General features: G+C 42.3%; 1 protein-coding gene across 2 annotated transcripts in view; it reads left to right on the forward strand.

Annotated features, from left to right (window-relative positions):
- LOC139532642 (UV radiation resistance-associated gene protein-like) overlaps nt 1-16,379 on the forward strand; it is a 146,054-nt gene that overhangs the window by 35,994 nt on the left and 93,681 nt on the right. For both annotated transcript variants that reach the window (XM_071330525.1, XM_071330535.1), the window contains exon 8: nt 15,073-15,199. In XM_071330525.1, coding sequence (XP_071186626.1) covers nt 15,073-15,199 — 127 coding nt within the window. The remainder of the gene's footprint in view (nt 1-15,072; nt 15,200-16,379) is intronic.

Here is a 16,379-nt window from a genome sequence, read left to right on the forward strand (position 1 = left end):
ACCGTATTGAGGGGAGGATGGATGGGGCCATGTATTGCGAGATCTTAGCCAACAACCTCCTTCCCTCAGTAAGAGCATTGATGATGGGTCGTGGCTGGGTCTTCCAGCATGACAACGACCCGAAACACACAGCCAGGGCAACTAAGGAGTGGCTCCGTAAGAAGTATCTCAAGGTCCTGGAGTGGCCTAGCCAGTCTCCAGACCTGAACCCAATAGAAAATCTTTGGAGGGAGCTGAAAGTCCGTATTGCCCAGCGACAGCCCCGAAACCTGAAGGATCTGGAGAAGGTCTGTATGGAGGAGTGGGCCAAAATCCCTGCTGCAGTGTGTGCAAACCTGGTCAAGAACTACAGGAAACGTATGATCTCTGTAATTGCAAACAAAGGATTCTGTACCAAATATTAAGTTCTGCTTTTCTGATGTATCAAATACTTATGTCATGCAATAAAATGCGAATTAATTACTTAAAAATCATACAATGTGATTTTCGGGATTTTTGTTTTAGATTCCGTCTCTCACAGTTGAAGTGTACCTATGATAAAAATTACAGACCTCTACATGCTTTGTAAGTAGGAAAATCGGCAAAATCGGCAGTGTATCAAATACTTGTTCTCCCCACTGTATGTATATTTATATATATATATTAGTTGTAATAATGACAATTACAACAATACTGAATGAACACTTATTTTAACTTAATATAACACATCAATAAAATCAATTTAGCCTCGAATAAATAATGAAACATGTTCAATTTGGTTTAAATAATGCAAAAACAAAATGTTGGAGAAGAAAGTAAAAGTGCAATATGTGCCATGTAAGAAAGCTAACGTTTAAGTTCCTTGCTCAGAACATGAGAACATATGAAAGCTGGTGGTTCCTTTTAACATGAGTCTTCAATATTTCCAGGTAAGTAGTTTTAGGTTGTAGTTATTATAGGACTATTTCTCTCTCTACCATTTGTATTTCATATACCTTTGACTAGTAGATGTTCTAATAGGTACTTTAGTATTGCAAGCCTAATCTCGGGAGTTGATAGGCTTGAAGTCATAAACAGCGCAATGCTTGAAGCATTGCGAAGAGCTGCAGGCAGACGCAGTAAAGTGCTGTTTGAATGAATGCTTACGAGCCTGCTGCTGCCTTCCACCGCTCAGTCAGACTGCTCTATCAAATCATAGACTTCATTATAATATAATAACACACAGAAATACGAGCCTTAGATCATTAATGTGGTCAAATCCGGAAACTATCATTTCGAAAACAAAACATTTATTCTTTCAGTGAAATACGGAACCGTCCCGTATTTTATCTAACGGGTGGCATCCATAAGTCTAAATATTTCTGTTACATTGCACAGCCTTCAATGTTATGTCATAATTACGTAAAATTCTTGCAAATTAGTTCGCAACGAGCCAGGTGGCCCAAACTGTTGCATATACCCTGACTCTGCGTGCAATGAACGCAAGAGAAGTGACACAATTTCCCTAGTTTAATATTGCCTGCTAACATGAATTTCTTTTAAATAAATATGCAGGTTTTAAAAAATGTACTTCTGTGTATTGATTTTAAGAAAGGCATTGATATTTATGGTTAGGTAAAATTCGTGCAACAATTGTGCTTTTTTCGCAAATGCGCTTTTGTTAAATCATCCCCCGTTTGGCAAAGTTGGCTGTCTTTGTTAGGAAGAAATGGTCTTCACACAGTTCGCAACGAGCCAGGCGGTCCAAACTGCTGCATATACCCTGACTCTGTTGCACAGAACACAAGAGAAGTGACACAATTTCCCTAGTTAAAAGAAATTCGTGTTAGCAGGCAATATTAACTAAATATGCAGGTTTAAAAATATATACTGTGTATTGATTTTAAGAAAGGCGTTGATGTTTATGGTTAGGTACACATTGGTGCAACGACAGTGCTTTTTTCGCAAATGCGCTTGTTAAATCACCCGTTTGGCGAAGTAGGCTGTGATTCATTGATAAATTAACAGGCACCGCATCGATTATATGCAACGCAGGACAAGCTAGATAAACTAGTAATATCATTAACCATGTGTAGTTAACTAGTGATTATGATTGATTGATTGTTTTTTATAAGATAAGTTTAATGCTAGCTAGCACCTTACCTTGGCTCCTTGCTGCACTCGCATAACAGGTAGTCAGCCTGCCACGCAGTCTCCTCGTGGAGTGCATTGTAATCGGCCATGATCGGTGTCCAAAAATGCAGATTACCGATTGTTATGAAAACTTGAAATCGGCCCTAATTAATCAGCCATTCCGATTAATCGGTCGACCTCTACTTGCAACAGTTGCATAGTGCGGATCCCAACCTATGGAATTAAAGTTTCAGCGAGTTTCTCCCTTCTAAACTCACCCATGGTATTGTGCTCCATACTGTCAAAAACAAGTTTCATTTAAGAAGACCATGAATGGGGCTTTTATTGCTCAAAAACGGACACATGCTCAAACCCACACACTTTTTATAGACTTAAACAGCTGCAAATTATCAAGTTATCAAAGTGTCACCAACAAATGTAAAAAATAGGCGTCTTTAGCAAATGCACTATATGGGGTTAATTTTTCAAATGCAAATAGCGCTTTTCGGTAGTGCTCGAAGCATGCCATTCCGAGAGCAGCATTTCTTCTTCAACTTAAAGAAATGAGCCCAATCAGTCCTCCATGACAACAACATCATCAACAACATAGTAGGCTAAATAGTTCTTGGTTTTGGGCTGATGCTCAGGTAAAACAATTTGGCTAATCTATAGTTCCCAAGTCCTAATCTTGAAAATCAGGTGTTATTAAATTAATTGGAATGGCTGGAAAGATGTAAAGATAATCATATTATTATCTGTAGTAGAAAGCAACCCATAAAGTAAAATGCAACATCCAAACTCTAACATTGATTTATCCTGCAATGGATGTTGTTCAATTGGTAATATTCATTTTTGTCTTCTTCTAATGCCTCTTAAGCAGGTTGACATTGGCGATATTGTTCAAATGAATGAAAACAAAATTTAGCTTTTTGGTCTTAATTGAAGGTTAGGGTTAGGCATTAGAGGTTAGCAGTGTGGTTAACGTTAGGGTTAAGGTTAGATTTACGTTTAAAACCAGATTTTATGACTTTGTGGCTGTAATCCAATTACTTTACTGAGTTTGGGTAATCCAAAAGTTACGTTACTGATTTACAATTTTGGACAGGTAACTAGTAACTGTAACGCTACATTTAGAAAGAGACCTACCCAACCCTGACTCTGGACTTCAAAACCAGTGCCACTGCATTTTTTTATTGTTCCCCTCTAACCAGGGACTGATTTAGACGGGTGCAATTAATAATCAGGTAGAACAGAAATCCAGCCGGCTCTGGACCTCAAGTAACTTTATTTCCACCCTCAAATCAAAACCAATAAAAAGAAAGCATATTTAAAAATGTTGGAATTGGCTTCCAAACAGCTGTGAAAACGGAGCGGTAATCCTAGGTTTTAAATGTTGTGTTTATTGTAAACGTACACTTCAAAAGCTCCTGTTAAAAAAGCCCTGGGGGTCTGACACTTTCATGTTTTGGGGCTCAAGGTATAGGCTACACTGTTAAGTTAAAAGCTGATTTTTGCACATAAGCTTTAGCCGCCCTCCCCCCTTTGTGTTCCTACAGTGCCTTCAGAAAGTATTCACACCCATTTGACTTTTTCCACATTTTGTTTTGTTACAGCCAGAATTTTAAATTAAATTGAGATTGTTGTCGCTGGCCTACACATAATACACTATAATGTCAGTGGAGTTATGTTTTTGAAAAATTTAACAAATTCATTAAAAATGAAAGCTGAAATGTCTTCAGTCAATAAGTAGTCAACCACTTTTGTTATGGCAAGCCTAAATAAGTTCAGGAGTAAAAATGTGCTTAACAAGTCACATAATAAGTTGTGTGTGCATGTGCAATAATCGTGTTAAACAGGGTTTTTGAATGACTACCTCATCTCTGTACCCCACAGATACAATTTCAAACACACATTCAACCACACAGACCAGGGAGGTTTTCCAATGCCTCGCAAAGAAGTGCGCCTATTTGTAGATGGGTAACAATAAACCTAAAAGAATATCCCTTTGAGCAATGTGGAATTATTAATTACACTTTGGATGGTGTATCAATACACTCAGTCACTACAAAGATACAGGCGTCCTTCCTAACTCCGTTGCCTTAGAGAATGAAGCCGCTCAGGGATTTCACCATGAGGCCAACGGTGACTTTAAAACAGTTACAGTTTAATGGCTGTGATAGAAGTAAACTGAGGATGGCTCAACAACATTGTAGTTACTCCACAATACTAAGCCACTTGACAGAGTGAAAAGAAGGAAGCCTGCACAGAATAAAAACATTTTACAAAACATGCATCCTGTTTGCAACAAGGCATTAAAGTAGTACTGCAAAGAAATGAACTGGATGTCCTGAATACAAAGTGTTATCTTTATCTTATCTTATCTCACTCTCCATATCTTTATCTTATCTCACTCTCCATATTTGAAAGCATAGTGGTGGCTGCATGATGTTATGGGTATGCTTGTAATTGTTCATTTTTTCAGGGGTATTTCATGTTAAAAAAATGAAACAATTTGACAGAGCTTGAATAATTTTGAACAGAATAATGGGCAAATATTGTACAATCGCTGCCAAATGTGATTCTAACATGTATTGACTCAGGGGTGGGAATACTTATGTAAATTAGATGTTTCTGTTTTTCATTTTCAAATAATGTGCAAACATTTCTAAGAATATGTTTTCACTTTGTCATTATGGTGTATTGTGTGTAGAAGGGTGAGAGGAAAAAAGAATACGGCTGTAACACAACAAAATGGAATAAGTCCAGGGTTATGAAGACTTTCTGAAGGCACCGTATGTATGAGTGTGTTTGACTATGAATGTGTGTGCTCATGTATTCGTGTGTGTGTGTGCATGTGCGTGCGTGGCTGTCATCACGGACACCCTGTCTGTAGGATATGAGTGTAGAGGCAGTCAGAGGAGACTGCTCCAACACTTTCTTGTTGTTGTTCACCTACATACCTCAGTTAGTTGTCCCCTTCTCTCTCAGCCTGTTGCTATCTGAGTGCTGTGTTCTTTACCACTGAACTAAACTGACTACTTACTAGCACCTCAGTCAATCAGATGATGAAGACACACACACACACACACACACTACAGCACAATGTTCCCATTGAAAAGGCCTTTTGGCTGATACTTCCCCTCAATGAAACATTCCAAAGCCTTTTAGAGTTCACCTCAGCTAATAAATCATGTTCTATCTCCTTTAGATCAGCCACCGCTGCTCTCTCTGTGTACTGTAGCTGAGACAGATCCTTTTAAAATGATCCCACTGAGTTATTGGTTTCGAAAGAGGGGAGCATTGTGTGTGTCTTACTCTGGGTCTCCCCTCTCTGTTTAGGAGTGCTCTCCCTGTTAGTATCTCTCTCTCCCTCAGTCTGCCCACCCCACCTCACGTCTGTGTGGGATCAAAGGGTGTGGAGTGGAGCCCACCACCACGGCCCAGCGTGGCCCTTTCACCCTCTCACCCACACTCTGCCATTGATCTCCAGGGTTACGGCCAGGTTATGCCTCTGTCGCTGTTGACTCAGCTGACCAACTGGCTGTTTGATGTCCGGGGACCTTCAGACAAGCAATACACAGCGCTGTGGCTGTAAGGCACACACACATGCACACGCGCACAGACACACCCACGCATGCATGCACGCAAACACACGCACCCGCGCAAGCACTACATACATCACACACACCGGCCACAGCCTACCTGTCAACTCTGGCATTTGGCAAAAGGCTAGAGGAGGGCTGTAGTTGGTGGTGGTTAACACGCGAGCTGCAGCATTCCTGCACTACATATGGGCTCTGACACTCCGGGAGATGGGGGCTCTATCTAGCCTGTCTGAGTGACTGACACTCTCTGTTTTCCTAAAAAAAAGCCTCAGAAGACCTTGATAAGAGGCGTATCAGCATTAACTGATCCTGGCTGCGATCGCCATCTGTGTGTGTCCGTCCGTGTGCGTGCCTGCATTTGTGCCTGCGTGCGTGTACGTGTCTGCCTGTGTGTGTGATGATACCACACACAGCTGCAGGCAACTGGCAAAATAAATGCTCTCTCTAAATAACAAGGTTAAAATTCCTGGTGGGTCAGAGGATAGAAGAATGCAGGACTGACTGGGATGATCATATCAAGCAGCCAGACTGGAAGAGGAGGGAGATGCTCAGTCAGCTTACTCTCTCTCTGGTCTTCATTAGCCTCCTTCTTGGCGGTGGATTATGATACTGATCAGAGGAATCAAAATGGGTTTGAGTTGGAGGACAAGCTCTATCTCTCCATTCTTCCATCCCTCTTTCTCCTCTAATCCTTCCAACTTTGTGCCCTGCGAAAGAGCAAGTGCTGTTCTTCATTTGGGGGGCTGGAGGGGGCCTCCCAACAGGCCTTAAGTGAACCCCAGATAGAGTGAGATGTTAGGGGATTGTGTTGGGGCCTGATAGGGAGGCACCCTGTGGTGGCTGGAGATGTTGACTAATGACTTGCATATACTAATGGCTCTATCCAGGTATACCCAGGCGACGGGGCATGTGGTGAGCTAGATGTCATCTGGTGTTGATGTTAGCCCTGTGTGTGTGACCCTGCACCACCTTCTCCCCACCCCTAAAGGTTGCTATGCTGATGCTGTACTATTTCTGACATGGTAGCACATTTATCTTGTCACCCCCACACTAGTTTGAGAACCTCCAGTCCTCGCGTCTCTCATGATCATTTCTCATATGCCCCTTCCTCCCCCTCTCCAAGCGAGACCATTTGGAAGCCATCTGGACACACACACACCTAAACACACAGCTCAGCTTCTCTCCTACTGCTCTGACAGTCTGAAGTGTTTGATATGGTGATAAACTGTGACTTCAGGCTGTGTGGTGAATACCACAGCAGGATTCAGTCTCTCTGTCCACTCCGATGTAATCAGAATCTAATGTTTCACTGGCGCAGCCCCCTCCGTCACCCCTGTGCCCCGCAGTCCCATGATCAATCTATAGCCAGCTGTCTGCCAGCCAGGGAAGAGAAGTGTTTGGTTCAGTTCAGCACTCATCATGGACTCATCGTCATCTACCTGGCCTGGCCTTGGATAGTTAGGACTGCAATATAATGACTAACTCTACGCCCCCCCTCCCCCACCAACTCCATTGGCTCGTCTGCAGCTTATAAATTAGTGAACAGGTGATGTTGGTGCTCTCTCATCTTCTCCTCGTACAGTACAGTACATGTTTGCCAAAACATGGATAACCTTTGTTTAACCAGCTAAATAGCTGCTATTAGCAAAAATGTGTTTTGAGTTCCCTTTTTCAGATAATAGGCTATGTTAGTGTTTACACTTCCTCTTCCAATTACAATGTAGGGAGGTCAAAATAATGAAAATTATCTACCAAATCTAATCATTTAAAATGTTGATTACTTCTCCCTGCAATTATTATTAATTTAATGACAAGACAAGACGTGTGAACATATGATGGGGGTCCGTGGGTCTCCAGTTTGCCTGGGTGGAGGTCCATGGGCAAGGTTGAAGACCCCTGGTCTGAGAGAAAAGGTTGAAGACCCCTGGTCTGAGAGAAAAGGGCAGAAGTGAGGAAGGTCCAGTCAAGACAAGGCAGCTAAAGGCCCGGCCTCTCCTCTCCTGGCTGTAGTGGGCCCCGCTCCAGGCCTTAGAGGGTTCAGCCACAATGTCAGTCCCAGAATGAACCCGTCACAAAGCCCACCCACTTCTATCAGATAACACACGGGTCCTTTACGCCAGTTAGTGCGGCGTTCTCTCTCTCGCTTGGCAGTGACCTCAAACCCATTCACGTCCTTGAACTATATTTAGTACAATATCAAAATGCACCACAGGACAAATTCCATATGGTGTAATTGCATGACATTGGTGTCAACATAGTAGGTTAGTCCAATGTCTACACAGGCCACATTGAAGATTTTAAGATTGACACTGGAAGTATGATAGATAATGACAATCTAAGTTGGGATTTTGAGAAAATGTATAATTTTTTTTGGTAAATGTGATCGACTGCCTTGGTTCTTTCTGTCTTATGTAGCAAAATTTGAAAGTGTTTTTTTTACATTGGATAAAGAGCTACAAAATGGTATATAATACACTGCATTTGAGAAAGTTGATAAACTTGTAACCTCACTTTTGAGAAAATGGCCTTTGAATGTTTTGGTACCTACTGGGGAGCTCTTCTTTGTCTACACCCATTCAGCATCGTTCACACCCTCTTAAGCTTTAGCCCCACCCATCTCTTTAAGAGTTTATCTGAGCGTACTGTCTAAACAACAACAGTCAAGCACCCAAGCTAACTGATTAACGTTGGCAAGCTTGCTAGCTACTTCCAGACACAAATGAAAGAACAGCTCACTGACCATTTTCTCGCCCTAGCAGAGTTGGTTAGGCTGTTTTTATGTTATCCCGTGCGTTGGTGACTGCAACTGTGCTGCTGGCAACAATTTACTCTTTTTTTGGCAACGTTTACTGACACCGGCCATATTCAGCGGGTGTTGAGCGTTAATTTGTCAGTTAAGAAGAGAGTGCTCTGAAATCGGAGTAGAGCAAATTTACCAGCTACGTCTATCAACAGTTGTCGCAGTGACATTCTATTGAAAAGGATACTTGCATAGTGGTCTTTTGGTAAGACATGTAGCTAGCTAGGTAAACAATGAACCATAATCCCAACTCATGACACTACTACCCTGCATGAATATGCAGGTAGCTAACCAACCAGGTTCAATGTTAGCTAGCTAAAATTAGGATATAACTAGCAAAGCAAATGGCTCTGAGATACAAATAATAAGATCATACACGTAATATTAGCTAGCTAGCTAACAGTACACTTTAACTTGAAATTAAAACGACTCTCTGTCAAAATTAGAAAAGTGTAATATCTGAAAATGTAGCGAGCTAGACTATCTTACATCACAGATGGACGCTTCTTCCTATCACGGATGCCATGGTTGTCCTTAGTTTGAAGATGTAATCTGGAGTCAGGTGTTTTCTCCATCTCCTTAGCTATCATACTGTAATTCCACTGATTTCAAAACTCGGTCCTCCAGAAAGTAGAGAGCAACACTTACACAGTTCTACTACACGATACATAAAAAAAAAAAAGCTGCATTAGACAGGATTACCTACACTTACTGACCAGCTCAAAGAGACAGAAGCGTGCTATATGGCAGACCAATCCGTACTCATCTCTCATGTCCAGCCCACTCATTATCTCAGCCAATCATGGCTAGCGGGAAGGTTGCTGACCTTTTCTGTGGCTAAACCAACTAGGCTCGTAATTTAACAATTGTATTCGTATTTACAGATGTCATACAGGTCTGTTATTAAGGCACATGAAAGTTCACATGTTCCAGAAGGGATTTCTGCCACTACTGTGAAGTAGTGACCTGCGACATACACCTAGTTTCCTGAAACGAGTCACATATGTATTTTGAAATGCATTTCAGAAATAAATTGTTTAAAAGCATATAGTATTGTTATTTGACCTGTTTCTGTATCGTACTATATTTAGTCTTTGGACACATTTCATGAATCAAGTCATGTGAATACTTGTTCAAATGATATATACAAAGAAATCCACACATTCTCTTTCACACACTCACCCCTAGACTACATGCAGTATAAGCAAATGCAAGTCAATGGAGACTGGAGTGTGAGTAATTTCAGAGTTTTCCCTCTTTCTCATATCTTAAACATGTTCAAATCTTAATAATTGTTGATATATACACTACCATTCAAAAGTTTGAGGTCACTTAGAAATGTCCTTGTTTTTGAAAGGAAAGGGAAAAGTTTTTGTCCATTTAAAATAACATCAAATTGATCAGAAATACAGTGTAGACATTATTAATGTTGTAAATGACTACTGTAGCTGGAAACGGCAGATTTATAAAAAAAAAAAAAGGAAAATCTACAGAGGCCCATTATCAGCAACCAGCACTCCTGTGTTCCAATGGCACGTTGTGTTAGCCTTTTTAAAATGATAAACTTGGATTAGCTAATTGATCATTAGAAAACCCTTTTGCAATTATGTTATGTGAAAACTGTTGTCCTGATTAAAGAAGCAATACAACTGGCCTTCTTTAGACTAGTTGAGTATCTGGAGCATCAGCATTTGTGGGTTCAATTACAGGCTCAAAGTGGCCAGAAACAAATAACTTTTTTCTGAAACTCGTCAATCTATTCTTGTTCTGAGAAATGAAAGCTATTCCATGCGAGAAATTGCCAAGAAACCGAAGATCTCGTACAACGCTGTGTACTACTCCCTTCACAGAACAGGGCAAACTGGCTCTATCTAGAATAGAAAGAGGAGTGGGAGGCCCCAGTGCACAACTGAGCAAGAGGACAAGTACATTAGAGTGTCTAGTTTGAGAAACAGACGCCTCACAAGTCCACTACTGGCAGCTTCATTAAATAGTACCCTCAAAACACCAGTCTCAACGTCAACAGTGAAGAGGCAACTCCGAGATGCTGGCCTTCTAGACAGAGTTGCAAAGAAAAAGCCATATCAGACTGGCCAAAAAAATACAAGATTAAGATGGGCAAAAGAACACAGACATTGGACAGAGGAACTCTGTCTAGAAGCGCACATAAGTCATTTACACGGCCCTCCACCCCAGTCTGAGGTCCTGAGCGCTCTGGAGCAGGTTTTCATCAAGCATCTCTCTGTACTTTGCTCTGTTCATCTTTCCCTCGATCCTGACGAGTCTCCCTGTCGCTGAAAAACATCCCCACAGCATGATGCTGCCACCACCATGCTTCACCGTAGGGATGGTGCCAGGTTTCCTCCAGACGTGACGCTTGGCATTCAGGCCAAAGAGTTCAATCTTGGTTTCATCAGACCAGAGAATCTTGTTTCTCATGGACTGTGGGTCCTTTAGATGCCTTTTGGCAACTCCAAGCGGGTGGTCATGTTCCATTTACTTAGGAGTGGCTTCCGTCTGGCCACTCTACCATAAAGGCCTGATTGGTGGCGTGCTGCAGAGATGGTTGTCCTTCTGGAAGGTTCCCCCATCTCTACAGAGGAACTCTGGAGCTCTGTCAGATCGACCATCGAGTTCTTGGTCACCTCCCTGACCAAGGCCCTTCTCCCCCGATTGCTCAGTTTGGCCGGGCGGCCAGCTCCAGGAAGAGTCTTAGTGGTTCCAAACTTCTTCAATTTAAGGATTAAGAAGGCCACTGTGTTCCTGGGACCTTCAATGCTGCAGAAATGTTTTGGTACCCTTCCCCAGATCTGTGCCTTAACACAATCCTGTCTCTGAGCTCTATTGACAATTCCTTCGATCTCATAGCTTGATTTTTGCTCTTGCACTGTCTTGCACTGTCAACTGTGGGACCTTGTATGGACAAGTGTGTGCCTTTCCAAATCATGTCCAATCAATTGAATTTGCCACAGGTGGACCCCAATCAAATTGTGGAAACATCTCAAGGATGATCAATAGAAACAGGATGCACCTGAGCTCAATTTCAAGTCTCATAGCAGAGGTTCTGAATACTTATGTAAATCTGGTGTTTTTATTTTTAATACATTTTGCAAAAATGTATATATTGAAATTTTGGTCCAGGCAATATATATACCATAAATTAAGATCTGAACATGTTTAAGGTGAGAGAGAATTTTGTAAAATTACTCTCTCTCCAGTCTCTATTGACTTTTTTGCTTATTTGCTTATACCGCATATTCTCTAGTGGTGTGTGTGTGAGAGACAGTGTGTGTGGATTTATTTAGATATTGTTGATATATACACTACCGGTCAAAAGTTTTTAGAACACCTACCCATTCAAGGGTTTTTCTTTATTTTTACTATTTTCTACATTGTAGAATAATAGTGAAGACATCAAAACTATGAAATAACACATGGGATTATGTAGTAGCCAAAAAAGTGTTAAACAAATCAAAATATATTTTAGATTTGAGATTCTTCAAGTAGCCACCCTTTGCCCTGATGACAGCTTTGCACACTCTTGGCATACTCTCAACAAGCTTCACCTGGAATGTCTTTCCAACAGTCTTGAAGGAGTTCCCATATATGCTAAGCACTTGTTGGCTGCTTTTCCTTCACTCTGCGGTCCAACTCATCCCAAACCATCTCAATTGGGTTGAGGTCGGATGATTGTGGAGGCCAGGTGATCTGATGCAGCACTCCATCACTCTCTTTCTTGGTCAAATAGCCCTTACACAGCCTGGAGGTGTGTTGGGTCATTGTCCTGTTGAAAAACAAATGATATTCCCACTAAGCGCAAGCCAGGTGTGATGGCATATCGCTGCAGAATGCTGTGGTAGCCATGCTGGTTAATTGTGCCTTGAATTCTTACAAACAGTGTCACCAGCAAAGCACCCCCACACCATAACACCTTCTTCATGCTTCATTGTGGGAATCACACATGCGGAGATCATCCATTCACCAGCTCTGTGTCTGACAAAGACACTGTGGTTAGAACCAAAAATCGCAAATTTGGACTAATCAGACCAAAGGACAGATTTCCACTGGTCTAATGTCCATTGCTTATGTTTCTTGGCCCAAGCAAGTCTGTTCTTTTTATTGGTGTCCTTTAGTAGTGGTTTCTTTGCAGCAGTTCGACCATGAAGGACTGATTCACAGTCTCTGAGCAGTTGATGTTGAGATGTGTCTGTTACTTGAACTCTGAAGCATTTATTTGGGCTGCAATTTCTGAGGTGCAGTTAACTGTAACTGCAGCAGAGGTAACTCTGGGTCTTCCTTTCCTGTGGCGGTCCTCATTACAGCCAGTTTCATCATAGCGCTTGATGGTTTTTGCGACTGAACTTTCTAAGGTCTTGATATTTTCTGTATTGACTGACCTTCATGTCTTAAAGTAATAATGGACTGTTGTTTCTCTTTGCTTATTTGAGCTGTTCTTGCCATAATATGGACTTGGTCTGTTACCAAATAGGGCTATCTTCTGTATACCAACCCTACCTTGTCACAACACAACTGATTGGCTTAAACGCATTCAGAAGGAAAGAGGAAAGAAATTCCACAAATTAACCTTTAACAAGGCACATCTGTTCATTGAAATGCATTCAAGGTGACTACCTCATGAATCTGGTTGAGAGAATTCCATGAGCGTGCAAAGCAAAGGGAGGCTACTTTGAAGAATCTCATCTCAAATATAAAAATATATTTTGATTTGTTTAACAGTTTTTTGGTTACTACATGATTCCATATGTGTTTTTTCATAGTTTTGATGCGCATGCATCCCCCCCCCACACACACACACACACACACAAACATACACAATACATGATCAGAAGTATGTGGACTCCTGCTCGTCGAACATCTCATTCCAAAATCATGGGCGTTAATATGGAGTTGGTCCCCCACTCTACTGGGAAGGCTTTCCACTGGATGTTGGAACATTGCAGTGGGGACTTCCATTCAGCCACAAGCATTAGTTAGGTCGGGCACTGATGTTGGGCGATTAGGCCTGGCTCGCAGTCGGCGTTCTGATTCATCCCAAAGGTGTTCGATTGGGATGAGGTCAGTGCACTGTGCAGGCCAGTCAAGTTCCTCCACACCGATCTTGACAAATAGTTTCTAGATGGACCTCGCTTTGTGCATGGGGGCATTGTCTTGCTGAAACAAGAAAGGGCCTTCCGCAAACTGTTGCTACACGGTTGGAAGCACAGAATCGCTAAAATGTAATTGTATGCTAGTGCATTAAGATTTCCCTTCACTGGAACTAAGGGCCCATCCCAAACCATGAAAAACACCCCTAGACCATTATTCCTCCTCCACCAAACTTTACAGTTGCCACAATGCATTGCGGCAGATAGCGTTCTCCTGGCATCCGCCAAACCCAGATTCACTCGTCGGACTGCCAGATGGTGAAGCGTGATTAATCACCCCAGAGAAAGCGTTGCCAAGTTCAATGGCGGCGAGTTTTACACCACTCCAGCTGACACTTGGCATTGTGCATGGTGATCTTAGGTTTGTGTGTCGCTGGAAACCCATTTCATGAAGCTCCTGACGAACAGTTCTTGTGCTGACATTGCTTCCAGTGGCAGTTTGGAACTTGGTATTGAGTGGTGCAACCGAGGACAGATGATTTTTACGCGCTTCAGCACTCGGTGGTCCCGTTCTGTGAGCTTGTGTGGCCTACCACTTCGCGGCTGAGCAGTTGTTGCTCCTATACGTTTCCACCTCACAATAACAGCACTTACAGTTGACTGGGGTAGCTCTGCAGGGCTGAAATCTGACGAACTGACTTGATGGAAAGGTGGCATCCTATGACGGTACCACTTTGAAAGTCACTGAGCTCTTCAGTAAGGCCATTCTACTGCCAATGTTTGTCTATGGAGATGTCTATGTGCTCGATTTTATACACCTGTCAGCAACGGGTGTGGCTGAAATAGCCAAATCCACAAATTTTGAAGGGGTGTCCACGTACTTTTGTGTTTTTACCACAAATGATTAAGATCTGATCATTTGAACATGTATTCACATGACTTGATTCATAAAATATGTCCAAAGACTAAATATAGTACAGTATCAAAAACTTGTATTGTAGACAAACATTTGGCCAATTGAAGAATCGTTTTTTCCTGATTTGTCCATCAGTTAGCTCAGAGAACAAGTGTACCAAAGGAAATTATACATTTCCGTTATGGACATGAAGGGGTTAACTCGATTTTGCCCTCTGTATGAGGATCTCCAATTTCTCTCGTGAGGGCTTTTGAAGGGGTTCTTTTGAAAGACCTTGTTTGAGGCCCCACTTGTCTTCATCCATCCAGTATTGACAGTGTATAATGGGTTATGAGAGGCGTATTGAATGAGTTTGTTATGGGATTGGCCCTAGATTGTGTGGCTTGTTCTGAGAGACCAAATGGGGATATGGTGTTGAGCTGGAATAATGAAAAGCACTTGCTGTGGTGAAGCATATATACTCTCTTTCTTTTTCTTTCTTTCTCACTCTCTCTCTGTTTATTTTTCATTTTCTCCTCTCCACATCTCTCTCCTTTCTTCGCTCTCTCTCTGCAGAAGAAGGAGCGGGAGTGTATGCAGCTGCGTCTCGGGATGCTACGAGGTGAGCTGGAGAGACAGAGGAAGGTGCTGGGCCGGGAGACAGACCTGCGGCAGAAGGAGAGAGCACAGCTTCAGAAGAAAGGTAAGGGGTATTTGGAGTTGACTGGCATTTCCAAGCCACGAGAAATTACAATTTCAAATTGCGTATAGTGTGGGGACTGGGGTCCATATGGGATTGTACTCCTGTTATGTACCTTACACTGGGGTTGGCCTAAACGGCACCCTAGTATTGTGTGTAGTGCACTACCTCTGATAGATCCTACGACACTGGTATGCTGAAGGTCAGCCAACTGCTGTTCTTTGACTACTTATTTTACTGCATGTTCCACTCCAGACCATTACAGTACAGTAGAGTACAGTACAGCACCTCACACACAGGAAACCTCTTTCACTGTTGACTGGCTGGAGTCTCTGAGTCACTCCACTACAGTGACAGTTTTCCCCCTGGCTGTGCGACACTCTCAGACAGAGACTTTTCTGTGCCGGCCAGCCAAGTTGTTCTACCAGGGCCGGTAATGTAACCCGTTAGCGTTTAATGGCGTCGTTGAGTCAATTATATGGGTTCAATAACAGAATTACTGCCGGCTGTATCATGTCTGGGATGGGTGGGTTTGTTTTACTGGCATGTTTACTGCTCCATATTCGTTATGTCCGCAGGGAAATAAAAGTTCATATTCAACACCACCACCATGATGGGCACGCACAGAGTCTCTGCACACGCACAGAACAGTACATATATACTTGTATGGCATTGATATTAATGTCTTGGCTCATATACTGTAGATATATGGGATTATCCAGGTGGCTTAGATCATTTAGTTAAGTTAATCACATCTTGTAAGTATGTACACAGCTGTCCTGTACGTAGTATATGCATTCATACATTTTGTGACTGTGAGGTGTGTTATCAACCTTTCATATAAAATGGCACCTGCTAGTCATAGGAGGAATATGAGCAATTAGGGAAGGCACATCGAATGAGCTTCCATTTTTTTTTTGAGAGGTCGTGTCTCTGATGGACCTGGGGCCAGATCATGTTGACCCTTCACTCCTTGTGGCCGAGTGACTTTCAAAGCTTTCACTTCTGGCAGACCCATCCGTGTCCCTCTCTCCGTCTCCCTCCTTCGTCCCCTGTTTTGTCTGACCAGACTGTTATTGTATTTGTTTAACAGCAGGGTATGGTAGGGTGTGTTCAAAGAGGACTGGGGGGACTAAGTCTCTGATGGATCCAGGTTCTGTGTTTGGCCAAAGGGCAGGAAGCC

The sequence above is a fragment of the Salvelinus alpinus genome, chromosome 1 (assembly GCF_045679555.1).
Source record: "Salvelinus alpinus chromosome 1, SLU_Salpinus.1, whole genome shotgun sequence".
Lineage (NCBI taxonomy): Eukaryota > Metazoa > Chordata > Actinopteri > Salmoniformes > Salmonidae > Salvelinus > Salvelinus alpinus.